Genomic DNA, 20,452 nt, shown 5'->3' with positions numbered 1-20,452 from the left:
CTTAAGGAGCCCCTTTGAACACCTCTTATAACACCCTTAAGGACCTCTCGAAGAACTCAAGGAGCTCCTTTAAGAATCCTGTTACCCCCTTACCCTCACAAGCACCCACTTTGTATCCCAACAATCTAATGGGCCCTGTAACTTTCAAGGAATCAAAACCATTAAAACCTTCAAAATCATCTGTGCCAAATTGGTAGCTATAACCCCAGTGACTCTCAGGCAGAGTCACAATGTATTCCTGATAATACCTAATCTGACTTTTCTAGGCAGACTGACAGAGGGCAGGTTTGAAGTGAACATCTCTTCAGTAGGTGAAAGGCTGTGGCAGCACAAGCTGAGGGTAAATCCTTCAAAAAGCACAATAAGGTTTCTTAAGTACATGCAAGAGAAAAACAGCTAGGTCATGGTTAAAGTTCAGAGAGGCTGATAAGACTGATCACAGGCATGGAAAGTCCCTGAACCTGTCAGCAGGAGGCGTTGAGTGCAGTCATGTGCTGCCACCTGCTGGAGGCAAACATCACTGCAGCTCAAAACTCACTTGAAACCCAAGAAATGCCTTCATGGCTAAATTTGGTCATGCCAAATCATATATAGTTTCCTGTTTCTTGAATACCTCAAACATGCTTCAAACAACTTACTGCTCCCTTGATACATGATACAGTTAAGATTTTATCAAATGTCAATCAAATTTCGACTTTAAAATGACACTGCCGGTTGAACTTAGAGGAGACAGCAGGGTTTTGTCCACAACTCCAATGGTTAGGTTTAGTTTTGACATATTTCACCACCATTCACATTTAGCCTTATTTTTCCCAGCTGTCTCCAAACCTTTGTGTATTGCACGGTCACAGATTATCAACAGTACACTCAAAGAAAAGTGTTTTTTTAGTATTCATACGGACAACTTTGAGTACACTTTATCACTTCAGTGTGAACACAGTACACGTTTTGTATGCTGTTTGGAATTGGGCACAGGTGTTGTTTGGATCCCCAATTCCAATAAAGGAAAATCTTAATGCTTAGGCATACATTAATATTTTAGACACTAGTATGCCTCAACCTTTGGGGCAACTGTTTAAGAGAGGCCCTTTTGATTTAAGGTATTTCTTAAGGGTTTTCCTAGTTTCGTGTGAAGAACTTGACTGGCCTGCACAGAGCCCTGACCTTAACCCCATCCATCTCCTCTGGGATGAACTGGAATGCAGACTGTGAGCCAGGTCTCATCACCCAACATCAGTATTGGATCACTAATGCTCTTGTGGCTGAATGGGAGCAATTCTCTGCAGCCAGGTAACAACAACTGCCTGAAACCAGAAGAGACGAGGCTGTTACAGCAGCACATTCATGCCCGTGGGTTTAGAGTAACATACTCAACATAACATATGGGTGTAATGTCAGGGTGTCCACATACCTGGTCAAAAAAAACATAGCAAAGATCATCTGTATTTTTTCCCATCACAATTTTATTATGTGTCTTTTTACAATAAAAACAAGACATTACAAAATACAGATGCAGTACACAAACAGTGCTAAATGTGATGTAAAGAAAGCCAGCTTGGTACAGTTTACTGAGTTGACCACTGTCGGGCTGAAGCATCTCAGCTCCAGCGTTCCCATCCACCAACATCCAGCACAGCCTTTCCACATCCCACTCCTGGAAAGATCTGATTCTGTCGGAAACTGTTTTTAAATAGAATCTGCAAAAGAAGTTCAAATAAGTTTACGTAAGAGCACTTCAAGAGCAGTTTCTTGACTTTGTTACACTCAGCACGAGTGAGTGAAGTCAGGAGTATATGATTGGTTTCCAGGAGCGAGGCTGGAAAGTACTGGCTGTGATACTGGAAACAAAATGAACACGACTTCTATACCAGGGCCGATACAAAATGAAAAAACAAAATGAAATGAGCAAAAAGTAAGAAAATGTTACACATGTTTGAAGTTAAACACTGCAGTTGATGGTTATACAATTAACAATTTACATTTCAGGAGATGGAAGAGCATACCACTTGGGAGGAAATTAAATGTGAGATCTAAATAAGTGAACCGAAAGATACGTGTATATTTATATATATAAAAAACAGTGCCTGAGGTGAGCTTCAGCCAGACGCTGTCTGCCAATCTGCAGACGTGAAAGGCTGATCTCTTTGTTTGGTTTTTTGGCATTAAACGGATGCAACACAGAGCAGTGCAGCATCCAACATTCCCAAAGTAGAAGAAGAGGAGAGGAAAGAAAAGACTGAACTCTGAACTCTGCCCTCCTGTTTGTCATGATGGAAGATACCAGTTGTGTTTTCAGTGTGAATATTCTTATTTTTGTGAGCAGCAACCCAAAACAGGACTTCACACTGAATCAATATAGAGATTATAATTCTTTAAGGAGGAACACGAGGATGAGCGGAGAATGATTGGTTAAATTCAGAGTCCAGACAATACTGCCCCCTGGCTTTCACTTAATAATTACACAGTAATATGGTCAAACAGCGGATGATGTTCTGATGATCAAGGCTGGCAGGTTGGCAAAAAATAATACACTGTAACGTCGGGAAGGTCCTCCAGAGTGATTAAAATATCTTCTTCTTTTTGTTCTTTTCCAAGGTCCTGTAAAAACAAGAGGACAGAGGAGCAGTCAAGCATCTAACTGTCAACTGCCTTCATCTAAAAACACAGTCTGGTTTGTCTGATGTCACAACATGCTGATATAGTTCCTCACATCTTTAGTCTGTGTTGGCTATCTGTCAATAATGAGCATTTATTGCTTTCCAAATCTGAGTCTGACAAAATCATTTATTCACTGGACTTAAAAGTCTCTGATACAGCACTGTTTAAATATAATCCTCCAAAAGCCTGCTTTATAAACAGAAGGAGGCTTTAGGAAAAGTTTCATTCTGGTTATTTGTTAGGCTTTACATACATGAGGACTTCAATTTGATTCCACCTTGCCAACATGGTATGTAGAGCGTTTTGCTGCATATTCATAATTTAATCCATACAACTGGCATAAATAAAGGCTGAAAATATAGAACAGGAGTGCTCATACACAAAAGGGTAAACAAAAAATGGTGGTTAACCCTTTGGGAAAAAAGGCAATGAGCAACTTGGTCAGAAATGTCCCACAAATTGCAAAAAAATAAAATAAAAAAACATTAAAAAAAATAGAGAAAAAAGAAAATAGCTAGGGAAAACTTTCTTATTACATTTTCAAATTATCATTATTATTTTTTTCAGCACTCTTTTCAGGTCAATTCCTTATTTGTTTGTTTTTAACGATTGTTTTTATTTTATTTACTTTTTAATTTTCTAATTTTATGAACTTATTTCTAATTTTTTGGGTCATTCCTTCTTTCGTTGCTCATTGCCTTCTTCCCATGCTTTTTAAAGAATCAAGCTAATTTGCTCATGTTACAAAGGTTTAATCATATAACCACAAACAGCAGTGAACGATGTGAGCAAAGCAGCCTTTTCTGTCTTTTTCAGTGACGTTTTGCAGGTGAAATACACCTTTAAAGAGCTGCTGCTTGTTGAAAACTTAAGTTATTTTTCAATGTTGAGGTTAACGAGTGTAAATCCTGTCCAGACCTTTCTGAAAGAGATGCACTGTTTTCTGGTTCTTGATACACAGTTCGTAGTCAAGTTTTCCTTAAGGGTCATCAGTAAGAAGTGTTCAGACTCAAATTGCAGGTTAAAAATGTACTATGCTGGATTTTCAAAAACAAACGGTGAATCTGGGCTTTGCTTTTACTTTCCTTGACGAGTGTGTCTGCAACAGTAACCGACAATTCTGCATACTATACCTTTCAGCTTAAGTGACATCATCAGTCTACAGTTGTATAAAGCCAACAGACCCTTCTCCTCAGCTCATTACTGATCATCATGTGTGATGTTGAGTTTACCTGGAGGCTTCTAGTTTCTGCTGTTCCAGGATCCTCTGCTGAGCCTCCCAGCTGGCCTTCTCCTCCTCGTGCTGGCGACGTTTCTCTTCCAGTTCTCTGTGCTGGGCCTCCAGGTTCTTTTTCATCTGCTCGTGACGCCTCTGGAGCTGCAGAGACACGGAGGCACGGTCGGAGGTTAGCAAGCATTAACAAAGAAACGCAGACTAACAAACAGAAACAGAGCATGATCAGCAGTTTACCTCGGCCTCAGAGTCTCTGAGCTTCTGGAGCTTCTCTTTGACCTTCATCTCGAACACTTGCTCCATTTCTTGTTCCATCTTCTTCATCTTGGACACGTGGTCCCGTCTCTCCTCCTCCATCTGGGCTAGAGGACTCCTGGAGACACAAGCCAGTGTTCACACAGGCAGCACACAGTGACAGGTATGTGGGTGGTCACACATTCCTCGTCAGTGTTGAGCAGAAATGTGCCCCATCCCCACGTATAAAGATCTGTCTGACAGCAGAGTGACAGAAAGGAGAGGAGGCAGGACCAGGGAAGGAGGAAAGGCCCAACCTGCTTGCCTTCCCTGGAAGCCCCTTGTGACAGACGGCTTCCAGCGAGGGTTATAGCTGGAAGATGACAGTGGCAGTAAATCCTAATTTTGATGCTAACTATGCCTTGCTACAACTACACGCTACCTGCTCGCCCAGCTAATAATACACACTTTCCTGCAGCCAGACTGAATGTCCTTCGCTCTTGGACAACAGCAGCTGATATCATCTTGTTTGTAAATATTAACTTTTCTTATATGTTCATGAGCAATATTAACAGAGGTTAGTAAAAGTTATTTTTACATTGCTGTTAATGCTAAATTATCCTGTAGGTTAGTTAGCTTGCTATATTTGTCAACAATAGACAAACTTTCACATACATAAATTTATCTCATCAAACCATTTATTATGAGCTTTTGGCCACACTGGCTCACGGATGGTGATGTCAGTTTGATTACAGAGGATGACAGTTCCCATCAGCTTCACTTTGTGTTTCGTTTTAATTAGCAAATGTTAGCATGCTACAAAGCTAATCTATTTTTTTTTTTTAACATAGTAAATGTCCAGGGTTAAGTAATAACAGATTATATGTAATTAGTATTATGTAATAATATTACAAAAAAATTAGTAACTGTAATCAGCCCAGATACATTTGAAAAATGTGTAATTTGATTATATTTACATCGTTACGGACTTCTTAATTACATTTTTAGTGACATCTTTAAATATGACAATTTCAAAATGATGAAACTTTTTTATGGTAATCAGTACTCTGCTAACTCATGCAAACCACCTCTGACATACAGTGTTTCTCGGACAAGACAAGTGTGACGGTAATTACTAAGCACAGTCTGATTTGACAAAATGTAAATGCTGTATTAATTAATAAATACTGAATTAATATTTAAAATGCATTTTATCTGCACTGAAAATGTTTTGAGACATTCAAAGAAAAAAAAAATATCTAAAGGGGTGAGAACCAGAGGGGCATAAATGACATCTGACTTTACAGGACATCCAGAACAAAAAACTTAACTTATTGAATTTAATGTTTAATATTAAAACTTTATAAACATGTGGATGATAATATAATTAATGAACCATATTCTGACATTTATTTAGAAAATATTCTAAAGTGAGAACGTGCACTTATGCCCTTGTTAGCCCCAAATAATTCAGTGTGTTCAGCGTTTAATCTTTTGATTTTTGATTAATAACTCTAGATTGGTTTAGAAGGAGCTCATTAAGAGTTTTCATTTGACATACATAACTTATTTTTGCCCAAATGTCACTTACACCCTGCTGGTTCTCACCCCTCGATTCGTGGAACTCACATTTTTGTGGCTGCATTCATTTTTTTGTATACAGTGCAGTGTCTTCAACATCTGATTTAAAGTTACCCAGAAGTATTCGTTTTAGATTACTTTTTTGCTATCCGATGGATTACGCTATTAACTACAAAAATTGCCAAGTAATTTGTATTGTATTCAGTAACTAACTACATTTTAAAGTCATCTGACCCAACCTTGTATATACCATACTTTCTAAACATAAGTATGCCAACACTGTGGCTGTAGTACATTAGCATAATGACATTAGCATTAAATTCAAAGCCACTGTGCCTTTTTCAAGGAGGTTATCCTCACTGACAGCCCTGTAGTCAGGTGAATAAAAACTAATCTTTTTAATAAACATATTATATTTTTGTTGCAGTTAGTGAACAAGTGAGTTTGTTAATTAGCTCACTTAACTGCATTAGTGGATTTTATTTAGCTAAATCTGCGAGTAATGGTGGCCTCGTTGCCATTTTGCAACCAGTTTGTTCGCATATCTTTGGTTTCTTGAGTGAACTGGGAGATGGTGTAGCTGCCAGGAACTCCTGATGTCCTTGAGTATAAGTATTAGAAGATTAATTTGCCAGTTAAGTATTAAGCTGTTAGTTGTACAGTAGATTCTTTAACAGTGGTTAATAAGTAATGAAACCTCAAAGCAAGTAGCCAAGCCAGATGATCGAGGCCTTAGAGAGTGACACTGATTGGATATATTATACGGACGTCATGTAGAAATTTATATGACATGATTTTTTATGGTATTTCTGTTTCTTGGACGAAATTAATGTAAAATATGGTAAAGTTTTCAATGTTTCAGTCGAATAAATAAATAAATTTCAAAGCATTGCAGGTGAAAAAAGGAAATGAGGGAGACTGAAAATGGTCAGAGACAGGAGGAGCAGAAATGCATTCTGTGAAGATGTTTTGAAGAAGTGAAGTTACACTTACATGCCATCAGCCGTCTCAGGTCTAAAAACAAACAAATGCACAGACACTTAGCATGCTGCCATGAACCATGCATTAGGTTATGAGAGTGTGCTGGTGATTACTGACAGCCGCAGCCGGTGGATTAGGAGTCAGATGGTGCCTCAGTTAGTACAGTCAGATTAAACACAACTGATACTGGTGGCCAGTTAGTGGAGGGTTAGTGCTGGCTTGTTGGTGTAAGGAATGGGTTTAAAGGTTTGGGCTGCCTTAGTGACAGCTTGCCAACTTTAATCTGTAGGTCAGACGCTTGCCGCAGACTTTGACCTTTGAACTGTTTCCTCCATGGTTACACAGTGACTGAGCTGCTCAGAGCGTCCTGATGGAACCAGCAGCCAAATCAGCAACATCATCCAATCAGTTCTCACTATTAATGTGCATATCAGCATCATGAACACCACCGCTGTGCTCATACTGTACAGATGAACTTACTTGGTTAGCTGTCCCTTGGTCTTATTGTTGTCCACGCCGTTGTAGGTGACTGCAGCAAGTTTCCTGCTGCGGTAGTTTTCGTAATGAACGTTATTTGTCACATCCTTCAGGTCCTGCATGTGAGTCCTGGAAAACAACAAGAGGAAAGGAATTTAGCTTATTTGCTCTCAGTAGAAGTACCAATGAGATTTTTGTGATTTTGTTTCTTCTATATTAAACATAAGTATTGTACTTTGCTATATGTTCAGTCCCAAGCAGAACTCCTCAGGTCTATTCATAAGAACAATATATTTTTGGGGACACTTTTGCTCGTCAGCGAAATTCAAACTGTTGAGAAAAGTAAAATATCATCCGCATATATGATGATAATGTAATTTTTTTTACTAAATGTTTTCATTAAGTGCTGAATTACAACCCTGCCTGCAAAGTACATTTCCCTTCTGTTACTGCTACTGCCACCCTGATAGCAAACAACCTGACTTTTTTGAAAGTTTAGCACTTAAATGAAGCCAAAAAAACAAAACAAAAAACCTTCTACAGCCAACGTAGGTCTTGAGTGGTTAGTAGTAGCAGCAAATTTAGTAGTTCATGTGATATAAAGGACAAGCAGACAGGGTTGAAGTGTTGGACAACTTAAATTGTATTGCCATCAAGATCAAGATAAAATCAGGGTGTCTACAGGTAACAGACACTTAAATTTAATGTTTTTTTAAGACCTTTTTCTTATTCAAGCATTCTAACTATGAAGGTGTATGTGGTCTTAGCTTTTATGTATGATTATAGTTTTTAGAGTGAGGTAGGTTAATCTACATTTCGCCAACAGGTGAGTGAAAGGATAAAGTTAAAAGACAGTATTGGGTTCAGTGTTAAGATTACATCGGAAATGTGGACCTTTGCGCAGAACAGCTTGACTTACTTTGACAAAAACAAACTAAAAGATGGATAAATTAAAACAGACAAAATGTTTGTGGCAATTAAGATCTCAGAAACCAAAATTTAAGACTGTTGACTTTTAGGGCCCACTATTTATAAACATTTAATTGACGACATCTGAAGGACCTGCAGACACCCTGAATTTATCTGAACGTACAAGTGAAGGAAAACACACTAATTTGAGTGAGTTGCTGGCTCGTACATAAACATCTCCTCAAGGATAAACTCAAAAATCTTATGTAGTGTCATTTCATTTGAAACTATCATTGAGATATGTGAGGCATTAGGCACTGATACTTCGCCCAGCATGATGTGTTTTTGCTCACCGGATCAGCATGTTCCGGAGGATTGTGAAGTCACAGTGCTCTCCGTTTTCCACTGTAAGAAGAGACCATCAGAGCAGTTTAGATACGATAACATGCAGTTATTAAAATACATAATTGATCCCTGTATGAATTATCAATACAGCAAAGACAACATTTATATTATTGCAGATATTGCTAAAAGTAGGTCCAATGGGGCAAGCAGTTAGAGAGTCAGACAAACCAACAATATTAACACTTTATCTGGAGTGCCACTATTGGAATAATGTGTTTTATTCTTGCAGCAAAAGTGAACAGTGTTGTTTCCTTTGCTATTTAAATGTTGATCAATAAGGTATGCAAAGAAATATTGCACTTTATTCTTTTCCCCTTAAGCCCCGAAAAAAACTGTATAACAAGGGATATTAACTCATCAGTTACAGTCATCTGATTCAATAAATTAAAATTGCATTTACTTTATGCTTTATCTTTTATTAGCCCATTTAACTTAGTGTCCTTGTGGTCATGGTCTCAGCACATGTTAAATAATCTATTTATACCAATCTATTTTATGATTAAGGATTTTATTTTTTCTACTAATATAATTACTAATAATTGACTTATTCAGTTATGTTTTTACTCACTGATATACTTTTAGTCTCTTGCTCTGATTTCCTAATTTGCTGAGATCATGCAGTAGCACTAAAAAATTGAATTTCCCCTCAGGGGGATTAATACAGTGTATTAAATAAAAAATAATAATGTGGAAGGCTGCAGTACCAGAAGCCATCAGCAGGTGGCATCCCGTGCAGCTGTTTGTGTCCCTCCTACAGTGAAGCTCACCACAGTCCTCTGGGGTTTCTCTGGACTGCTGTGGTAGAGTGACTCGCATAGCTTCTCAGGGACCTTGCCCTCTTTCTCACTCTCTCCCCCGCCCTCTCTCCATATTTATGCTGACATGGAGCCAAAAACATTTTTGGTATTCCAAAACTCACTCCCCATGGACGGCAAACACTGGCAGCAAACCAGTTTCATAGTAGCACTCCTATAAGTCATCCGCTAGGCTGTACTGTACTCAGCTCTGTAGCTGTTGTTTTTTTTTTACTGAGACGACTACAACAGAATGTATATGATGTGGAGTGTTCCTGTCACTGTCTCCAATTCATTAGCAACAGTATATGTCTGTCATGTTCACACTGTGGCTGCATCCTAATCACTTTAAGCTCAATATGCTTCACATGTCTCACCACAATGTGACAGCAACTTCCTGTGTCAGGTCATACTAAGACTCTCATATCCTGTGGCTCTAGTTTCCCACCGTGAATTGAGTGAGTTTTTCACATTATTAGTTTTGCTTGTTTGTGTTTTCTCCATAGACGGTTGCATTGTTCCTGTTGGCTGGTCATGATGAGGAGTTTAACTGGCAGCAGGAGAAACAGACACCAATTGTCTCCAAGCCTGTCCATAACATTAACTGCTATTGTGTTTATTATCAGACAGTTAATCAGCCATTTAGGAGTTAAACAAATCAGATACACATGTATTAAAAGTACCCTGTGGAGTAATCTTATAATCTTCTTATGATAAAACACACTTCTGTTGACATTCAGTGTTTCTCATTGAAACATACTATGTGTTTCCTTGAGGCCGACCAAATGTGTCGAATACATTTTCCTCCTCGCCTCAAAATGAAATACTTTAAAGCCAGCATTTTAATATCACGAGCAGTCTTCTTCCTAACTTTTTGCTGGTGCATTGCTTTGTTTGTTGGCACGGTGCTGCCTACCAGTGAAATAGCATGAAACACAGAACTGTCTGTTAAGAATTCAGGCTCAAGATAAAAATACAAAAGCCTCTATTAAAGTGGATTTCACTTCTTAAGCATGTTTGCCAAGACATCTGCCCAAATGATCCTGTTGAGCTTTTTTATGTTGAATATATTTTCATCAAATGCCACCAAATGCTGATGAATAATGCCGCCCCCTAAAAGTTGACCAAAAGTTAGTCGACCAGAAATTTCCAGGGCTGGTACCTGCGGTTATTCCACAGGCTAGTTAATAACATTTGGGGCAGGAAATCCAAAGTGTGGGATCATTTTGAGAAGGTGAAGGACGAACCCAAGGTGATATGTAAACTCATCTTCATTGGTCGACTACAAACATGACGTATCATCTGAAACATGGAAGTAGCTACATGCCCATTAGCCCACAGCGTCATTAACAGGCGGCTCGCTCAGTGTGTGACGTGCACTTGTAGATAAAATATAGGCCTATATTAATGAAGGTTCATTAGTACGGTTTTGTATTTCTCTGTAATGTAGCACAGTGTTAACAATGTTACTGATACTATTCTTTCTCACACCTTCAACTCAAACCATTGTGTTGCCCTGCCCAACATATATCATTTAATAATTAAATTAATATCGTAAGTGATGACTATTGGTCGACTAGGAAAATTCTTAGTGGGGGGCAGCCGCACTGATGCAATCTCTTTTTTCGTCTACTACCACAGTGTGCACTCAGCAACACAGTTACCCAGTGTGTGTGTGTGTGTGTTTGTGTGTTTTGAATATTGGGACAAGGGCAGAAAGGGAGCACATAGATTGGGTTGCTGCTTTGCAAACCGTCTACATGTTATGCCTGCTCAATAATTCAATAAAGCAGTGGAAACACTGGTGTGTTTTAATGTCTGTGTGAGTGAATGTGTGTGAGTGTGTGTGTGACTCCACTTAGTTGATCAATTCACAGACAGGGATCAGTTGACCTTTGACCTCTCACCTTCTGCCACACCCCAGGGGTACTGCCTCCCGCGCACTCGCTTTCCATTGACCTCGATAATGGTGTTACTACCGACTACAGCCAAGGGTAAACGATCCTGCAGCCAGAAGGGAGGGGACACAACTGTTGCATAGCTCACACACACATTGGCTAAAAATACACTGGAGGCTGCGGCTGTGTGCTAACATGCAAACGGACATAGCATGTATGACATAAATCAAAAGGCACGGCATTGAAAACAGTTCAGTGCGACTTAAAAAACACAGAGACAGTTTAATTTAGGATTAAATGGAGGGTTTCTTTAGAAGAACAGACCTTGATTTTCCTGACCATCTTCATCTCCTCCTCATCATCTGTCTCTGGGAACTCGTAGATTTTGATTTTGTGCTCCTGGATTTCTTTCATGATCTGCACACAGCAGAGAGGGAGCGGGGACAGGCAGGGTGAAATGGAAAAACAGATGAGAGGCGATGTAGAGGGAGCTGCATGTGGGACAAGTCAATACACACGAGGAGGAACCTATGGTACCTGTTTATTCAGCAGTCACACACACACATGAACACTACCACGACATACTCACACTGGTTCCTGAAAATACAACACTGTGAGTAAGCCAGCAGCACAGAATGATGAAAGTCTGACTTTACTTCCTTTATTCTATTTGTAATCTTGTGATGTTTAATTAAATAAATAAATTGAGCTTGTCAGGGAGTCGGAAACAAACATGGATGTCAGATCATGTGCTAGTAAAAGATACACAGATGTTACAAGAAGCCAAATGAGGACAGAAAGAAGGGAAGACATTTTAATGATCTGTTAATACCTTTTGAAATTTAAGTTTCCCTTACAACAAAGAAACAAAACTCCCAATTTCAGCCTGTTTCTGATCAAACAAAAAACATTGGACTACAACTTGAAATGGGGCACCAGAGACACAAATGAGTGTAGCAGACAGAATGCTGATTGTACTTTACAGTGGATATGCACTGACAGGAAGTACTGAATCATGTAGCCACACTAACGAAGTGCAGACTCCCATCAAACAAATCATTAAAGATGCTCGCCAAACAGAAAACATACATTCACCTAAAAGTGACACACACCAACGCACCTGTTTCTTGAACTGTTGACACTCCTCAGGAGTCAGTGTGTCGGCTTTGGCGATGAGCGGGATTATGTTTACTTTTTCGTGTAACCGTTTCATAAATTCAATATCGAGGGGCTTCAATCTGAGGATGAAACAAAGAGAAGAGACAATTTAATGGTTGGCGTGTTAGTTAGCGTGAGTGGCTCTGGTGTAAGCGGAGCTGCAGGGCTGAAAGTCATGTTTCAGGGCTTAGCTGACCTCAAGCTGCACATCTGGACGGACCAGACTGCGTTGTAAATCTGTCTGTTTGGACTCTAAAGAATCCTCCTTCAAATGTCATTGTAATGTGATACTATTCTGTGTGTGCAGACAACGCATAAACAGACAAGTGTGTTGCTGTCATGGCATCTACAGTACATGAGGCTCTATTTGGACAAAGTATATGCTGAGGTTTCAAAGCTACGGAGTGTTTGATATTGATTTGATATTGGTCGTATTAGATTTAAATAAATAGTTCTACAGTTTTCTTTCCAAGAGCAGGATGACAACCACTTGTTTTTTCAGTCTGTTGTGTAATCGTTGAAGGTTTTAATTGGACAATGTCAGTCCAAACCCTGGGCAGTGTGTTTGGTAATGTGATATGTATTGCCCCAGAGAGAGTTACAGATTGTTGTTTTCTGTTTCCACATTCTTAGTGGTTTATCGCAGCTTACTATCTGATCAACTAATATCATGTGAGAGCTAAGTGGCAGACTGTTTCAAGGAGATGAGGTCCACCCAGTGCTTCATCTGAATTCATAACCACATGATGACTGAAAAAGAGGAAATGAACACAACACATTTGAATTCCAAAGCATGTTTGTGTGATTACTCACTTTTTCAGTACTTCATAATGACTTCTGTTTGATTTTCCACAGTTACAAACATTTCATTGTGATGTGTCGTAAACATTTTCTGGTTCTGAGCAACAAGATAAAGACTGTTGAGAGGTTTTAAGCCTTACAGTGCTGTATACATGAGGAAATTGCCTGGTGAATCACATACAGTTGTGACAAACAGGGCTGAATACTGATGCCTGCTGTGCACCTCATTAACACCTCCAAGCAACTGTCACACATGTGGTCTGATAACCAGCCTAAAAACCCTCATGTTGTTAAAAGGCCAATGTTTGTCTAATATTCTATTGCAACCCTGGCACTCACACTAACACACACACACGCAGCTCCGAGGCAGATGTTGGCTGCGGTCAGTAACTCAGGCTGGGTCACTGTGAGCCAACAGGCTCAACAGCACTGGACTGCAAAACCACCTTTTGTTGTGGGCAGCACAGTGCGGCTTAGTGTGAGAAAACTGCCAGGCCAACTGTGTGTGTGTGGGTGTGTACATGTGTGTGTGTGTGTTTGGCAGTGGCCAGAGCCAAGACACAGATGGGAGGAATGGGGTCTCCAGGTCAGTGAGCTCAGGACAGATTACACCAATGTTATTCCTGCATGGTAGCCTGGTAGGAGGCCAGAGACAGCGCCGGCTGGGTTTGGACTACTTAACCGCTGGCCAGAGAATGAGGCAGCAGGGGAGCAACACTGAAACACAACAGCTGAAACGTGCAGCTCTGTTCCTTATTTCATCCCATGTGACGGAGTCAATAATGAGGTGAGAGGAAAGCCCCTCAAAAACAGACTCATCCACCACTAGAGACCATCTTGCAGTGGGATCACTGCAGCTGCAACACAGCAATCAGTGATACAAAAACGGACTGGGGGCCAGGAGTATAAAGTGGAGGGTCAATCGTCCCTTCCCTACTTCCGGCTCCCTTGCTCAGACCACTCCCATCTTCCAATCTCAATTATACATCTGGAAAGTTTTGTGACTGCCTTTTGCATGGTTGTGACACTATCACATTGACAAAATCTGTCCACAGACAGACAGACATATTAACACCTGCCAAAGTGCTCAAAACTGCTTCTTTGGCTGCTTTAATTGTTGCCATCACTTTGTCATGACAGCACACACACACACACACACACACACAGATCACAAAGTGAGAAAAATACCAGCTGTACCTATGTTTGCGCAACTTGTAATAAACACAATTGAAACAGACAAAAAAAGAAACTACTTAGCTATGTAGCCTATTTACTTACTTACTTACAGCACAAATAAACAAATCAACATAATCTGCAAGTATAAAAATCGGACAAGCAAATCCCTTTCCAGAAACCTTGCAGCCCCTACCGGCTGGTTAAGAGGAGTGAGGAGTCTGCGGTCAACAATGGTATCAAACAGTCAATAAAACAGGTTTGTCATCCATCTATCCATTTTCATCCGCTTATCTAAGGCCGGTTCGCGGGGCAGCAGACCAAGCAAAGCACGCCAGACGTCCCTCTCCCCAGCAATGCTTTCCAGCTTCTCCTGGGGGACCCCCAAGGCGTTCCTAGGCCAGATGAGAGAAGTAATCCTCCAGGGTCTGCCCTGGGGCCTCCTACCATTGAGACTACCTGAAACACCTCCTGCGAGGGCGCCCAGGATGATCCTGATCAGGCGCCCGAACAACCTCAACTGACCCCTTTCGACGCGCAGGAGCAACTGCTCTACTCCGAGCTCCCTCCGGATGTCTGACCTCCTTACCCTATCTCTAAAGCTGAGCCCAGACACCCCACGGATGAAACTCATTTCGGCCGCTTGTATCCCTAATCTCATTCTCTCGGTCACTTCCCAGAGCTCATAACCATAGATAAGGGTTGGGATGTAGATGAACCAGTAAATCGAAAGCTCCACCTTCAGGCTCAGCTCCCTCTTCACCACGACAGTCCGGTGCAGCGCCAGCATCACTGCAGAAGCTGCACCAAACTTCACCTCATGCCCCATTCTACCCTCACTCATGAACAAGACCCCGAGATACTTGAACTCCCTCACTTGAGGCAGTAACTCTCCCAACCCAGAGGGGGCAATCCACCAGCTTCCGGCAGAGAACAATGGCCTCAGATATGGAGGTTTTTCACCAATTGTAAATCACCACAACCACGAGAGATCCTTGACTCATAAATGTGCAAACAAAGTATTAGGCAGATTGGTCCAGTAGTATGCAAAATTAGCCCTGGACAGAGATACACACACTCACACACACGAGTACATACAATCAAATGCATGATTCCCTCCAGGCTTACACCTTGGGGAGATAATAACAACTTCACTGTGATAAGCACCTGTTTTGAAAGGCCACACTCAAACAACCTCTGTTAATGTATCATGACTTTATATACGCATTAGAAATACTAACACGTTCTTGTCGACCATAATAACACGACTTGCTAATACAGCACTGTGTGAGTAAACTGATCTAATGAGCGCCATTATGACCGCTAAGAGCAATCAACACTTTAAAGACTCATTTTCTTCCAGCTTTTCTGTGACAGCCCTTAATTTAACTCCAGAGTGTCATGTCGAGACTCTAAAATCTAATGAGTTTTGCATCATTTCAAAGACTTTATGAGAATGCCTCAACGACTCTAAACCAGTTGTTTACCATCTAATGAACGCGGGAACACACATCACTTCTCACACACACATTCTACTGAAGTGGCTGATGTGTAAAATATCCTATTTCATGACTTTGTAGAAAATCCATGATCAGTAGGATCCCTGTAGTACCTACCCATGTCCAGATGGAGCGATGAAATACAGGCAGCACTGCACTCTGCTGTCCGGCATCTGCCGTCTGTTGACCCGGGACTCCGCGTTGAGGTAATCCTCAAACTTACTGTCGATGTGATCGATGACCGGCTGCCAACTGAGGACCAAACATCACATCAGTGTCAGGTTAAGTGAAACAATCACAATGTCTTGTAGTTAATACTGACATTAAAAAGTATATTATGCAGGATTTCCTTAAAAACAATGCACAGACTTTGATATTTTCTTATTATCTGGCTGCATTCAGGATGGTCCTGAGCACAGCTGAGGTCTGGACTTAATACCTTAGTACTTAGTGACCAGGTGTCAGACAAGGAACCCAAATCCAAGCGAACAAGCGTTAATCTGAGGTTGGCTTTTACTTTTACTTAGGCTTGCGATATTGTTTAACCAGCAACCCGCAATTCCTGCATAGTATACATTTAACAAATGACCCTTCAAAGATGAATCATCTCGGTCACAGTTACACACATATCCATCTGTACACTCAGTTTTGATGGACCTCCTTAAACAATGATAAAGGGCTGAACTCACCAATTACTGTTGTCCACCGCATCACCGAAGCCGGGGGTGTCAACGATGGTGAGCAGAAGATGCACTCCTCCTTCCTTTATCAGGACCTTCGACTGTTCCACCTACAAAGACCAAGAATGACACAAATCAGGCAAGATTTTTACAAATAATTACAATACCTACATTTATGACAACAAGAGGTGGTACATGTTGGCAGCTCCTGATGGCAATATGACCTTTTACATACAGCATATTAACCAACTCTGCAGCCTTTTACTCGCAGAGAATTTGATTTTCCACCAGTGACCAGACACAAACATACGTGGCTGTGCTTTCAATAATCTCACGAAGAGAAACTGACAGTCAAACAAAATCAAATGACTGAAGAGTTCCTGGCAAGATTCTTTTGGGAGCCAACATGATTTCCAACTGGGCCCTAACTGCTCCGTTACTGAAGCCATGTGCTGTTTGATCCACAGGGACATTTGTTCTTACAGCGTCACTGAAAATGAATATTAAGTAAAGATTTAAAGCGGAAAAGTCTGTGTGTGACTCAGCACTCGATCTTTCTGCGCTGTCGTTGACACTCAAGTTGCACATTAAAGTTCAATGAAATCACTCTGGCACTGCGTTCTGCTGTAAGAACGAGGGCCAAAACATGTCTTTGCGTATGTGTCACTTGAGTGTCTCACAGAGTGTGGGACACTGATGTCGAGTCTTTCCCAGGAAGACAATGTTCAGTTTGAAGGCAAAACTCAAGCTCCTGATGATTTATTATTCATTAAGTAATCAAACATATTTTGAAGGGACTCAAAACAAACACACTGAAAGGACACAAAACATCAAACATAGTTTCTAAGGAAACATGATCATTGACCTCAGCTGACTACGTCTTCACTTCGTCCATGTACTTTAACAAATACACAAACAACAGACCAGAACTTAAACATCTCTGTAAATAAATTAACCACAGCCAGCCAAAACTATTTTGCAACCACTAAGCATGCAATCTCAGATCTGAGCTGTTCATTGGACAGATTGGAGGCAGGGAGTGAGATGAGAGCTGCAGTTGAAGACAGCGGTGAACAAAGTTGCCTCTGAACACATCAGAAAGGCCAGAAGGGCCGGGCTTTGATCATTGTGGGGGTCGAGGCCGAACTCGTGATTAGCAGATGAACTCTGATTTAATCAGCAGATTTGAACCAGACCTTGTCTGCCATCCTCTCATATCATAGACGCGGAGCTTTCACAGACTGCGTGAGTGATGGGAAGCATTCAGTGTGACTGAGGTCAAGCCCGGTGCACACAGCAGTTAGCAGACAAACATTGACATTACAACACGCCCTAAAATACATACAGCATGCGTAACCTTTGATTTCAGTCCAAGTGTGAACATAAATTTTTCTTAAGCTGATGACTTGAGACACAAATTATAAGTGCTGCGAGGCGTTGGTGTAGTAGAGTTGTAGGATACTTAAAGGAAGCAGCTAGTTTCCCTGAGCTTTGGCCACATGTGAGTTTAACCTCATCTTAAATGAGCTGACACCTCACACTTAAGAGGCACTGCAGAATGCCCATGGTATATATATACACTGACTGAGGCTGAGTAACATACTCTTCAAACACTGACAAGTGAGTCAAGAACATGTTGTACAGTTTGAGCTTGGTGCTCAGAGTCTGCCTCCTATACATCGACGACTTGAATCATCAGTCGAGACTCCTCGAAGTCTAATCCTATGTTGTCAGTTGAATCATTGCCAATTGAGACTGGCTCCAAAACAAAGTAAATCCCCAAGAACACCATTTTAAAATGCCCAACTTTAAAGCAGGAATAAACTCTCTCTGTGAGTCAGATCCATTCCTCGCTCCTCCACAGCTCCGACCTCTCATTCAAATATGGTCACTTCTGGCTCCAAAAAACCAAGATGCCAATAGCCGAAGTGCCGAACTCGAGCCCACAAACCAAAGGGTGACATCACAGAGGCTACGTCCATTATTCATACAGTCTATGGACAGAGCTATCAGCAGCTGGCAGGAGAGACGCTTTGTGGTGAACTAGGATTTTATTACTGAACTATGACCAAACTGTGCACCGTTTCATGTTTTTACATCACAGATTATGATCAAATTCATTTTGAGTGTAAACTTTTCTTCCTCCACCTCCATCCTGAATGCGGGTTTCCTGTCCTTTAGCATCTGTTCCAACTGTTGTCCTTCACAAACTATCACACAGACCGTTCCAGCACAAGATTCCTGAGCCAAGCTTTTATAGCAGACTCTCGCCCCCTGTGACCCCCACCCATTACTTACTGGCATCTGTCCTGTACTGGAATCTATCTCGGTCTGACTGTGTTTAACTCACCTCTGACCTCCGGAGCTGCTACTGGGAGGCTGGGCTGACCAGACAGACATGAACGAATGACTGTCATAAAGTGAGTTCAACTGACAAATGAACTTTTAAAGACTTTATAAATGCCACTTGTTTAAATATACATTATTTTATGCATGAAATAGTGTGAAAATGAAAGCTACTGCAAGGTGGCTGGATTAGGGAAAGAAGATACCGCCTCAAAGAATCTGCAGTATCTTTAATACCTTTTTAACCATGTAACCGTGAAAGAATGATGCCTGTGATATCAAAAGATCTGTCGACGCAGATCTGTACAGATGATATCATAGATAAGAAGAACTCGTCATTCTTACATAATCAGTTGAAACCCTGTGTGTCTAAGATAGTCAGAGATTCAGCGATGATGCTACACAGCAAACTTAAACTCAAAAGCGAAAGAGACTGCTGAGTGGACAACACTGAAGAATCCTGCAGTGTCTCTCTTCCACTGCATAACAGCATGAGTCACGCTACAGACATGCCTATTAACCAGACAGGCTGCCCACAGACAGTGAGCTCATGGGAAAAGGAACAACAACGTGAGGGTATACCATATCACACAAAGACAGTACGGAGTGGGAAAACATCAGTGCTCCTGTCACTTGCAGTGTTGGACTGGATCACAGGACTGCAAGATTATTTATGCGTACTTTACTGTAACAGTGCAGCGGGAAAACAAACTGCAAGTGATGGGGTCAGGGTGCACTTAAACACTTCTGTCCTGCAAATATTTTCTCATTCACTTCAATTGCTTTCCAAATTTACGAAAAGATCAGTTGAACAAGGCGTCATTCACCTACAAAAAAAAAACAGAACGACAAATTGGTGTACCACTTCCTGGCTTTGTCATGTGCCAGCCGGCAATTTTAGATGGCCACACTGTATCATATTACTCTAGCACGATAGGAGTGGGCAATATTAACATTAATAATACTTTCTGGAATATCTTTTCTACTGTAGGAGCAATTCATTGCAGTCGATGCAGTAAGTCAGGGCTGCGTTATCGTGTGATCTCGTAAACTTACAAATCTAGCTGCCCTGCAAGGCAACATTATTTGGGCAGACATGGAGAAGAGTGGAGCTGTAAATACAGAAACCTGTAACACATACTCCAGAACCTTTAAGTTTTCATTTTAAAAGAACTGTAGTGTCACGGTTTTGAGTATTTTGTTTTTAACCCACGTTTTAAATTGTACAGAGGCTCAATAATCGAATATGACGAAGTACAGTATGATTATTTTATACCATTAGTTAACTGAAATTATTGAACAATTACTGTATCGTGACATATACTGTTACTATGACGTAAAATTACATATACCTTAATAGAGGATTTCGGCCATGTTGCTCACTTTAAAGACAAGGAATTTTATCCATTTGTAAAGACTGTAAAATGCAGCTGCAAACTCAGGAAAAAGCTTGTACAGTGGAAACTACTAATATGGATAAATAAACATTCCTGTACAAATGCTGTTTACATAATTCTCTTGTAGTAATCAAGTAGTCTACTAACAATGTTTATTTTGAGTCTTTTCATACATAACAACATATGGGGAAAATATAAAACTATGGTTATTGTTTGTATTGTGATTA

At 40.7% G+C, this 20,452-nt stretch overlaps 1 protein-coding gene across 1 annotated transcript in view; it reads right to left on the bottom strand.

Annotated features, from left to right (window-relative positions):
• Positions 1–1,443: 1,443 nt before the first annotated feature.
• Positions 1,444–20,452, bottom strand: part of LOC126383697 (septin-7) — a 43,293-nt gene continuing 24,284 nt past the window's right edge. Inside the window, exons 5-14 of the mRNA XM_050034299.1 lie at positions 16,492–16,592; positions 15,920–16,054; positions 12,292–12,409; positions 11,496–11,588; positions 11,181–11,277; positions 8,428–8,479; positions 7,169–7,294; positions 4,130–4,265; positions 3,891–4,036; positions 1,444–2,598 (exon numbers count right to left, since the gene is read on the bottom strand). Coding sequence (XP_049890256.1) covers positions 2,562–2,598; positions 3,891–4,036; positions 4,130–4,265; positions 7,169–7,294; positions 8,428–8,479; positions 11,181–11,277; positions 11,496–11,588; positions 12,292–12,409; positions 15,920–16,054; positions 16,492–16,592 — 1,041 coding nt within the window. The 3' untranslated portion in view covers positions 1,444–2,561. The remainder of the gene's footprint in view (positions 2,599–3,890; positions 4,037–4,129; positions 4,266–7,168; positions 7,295–8,427; positions 8,480–11,180; positions 11,278–11,495; positions 11,589–12,291; positions 12,410–15,919; positions 16,055–16,491; positions 16,593–20,452) is intronic.

This window comes from Epinephelus moara, chromosome 22 (genome assembly GCF_006386435.1).
Source record: "Epinephelus moara isolate mb chromosome 22, YSFRI_EMoa_1.0, whole genome shotgun sequence".
Lineage (NCBI taxonomy): Eukaryota > Metazoa > Chordata > Actinopteri > Perciformes > Serranidae > Epinephelus > Epinephelus moara.
The sequence above is the reverse complement of the archived record's forward strand: the minus strand, read 5'-3'. Positions and strand labels throughout refer to the sequence as shown.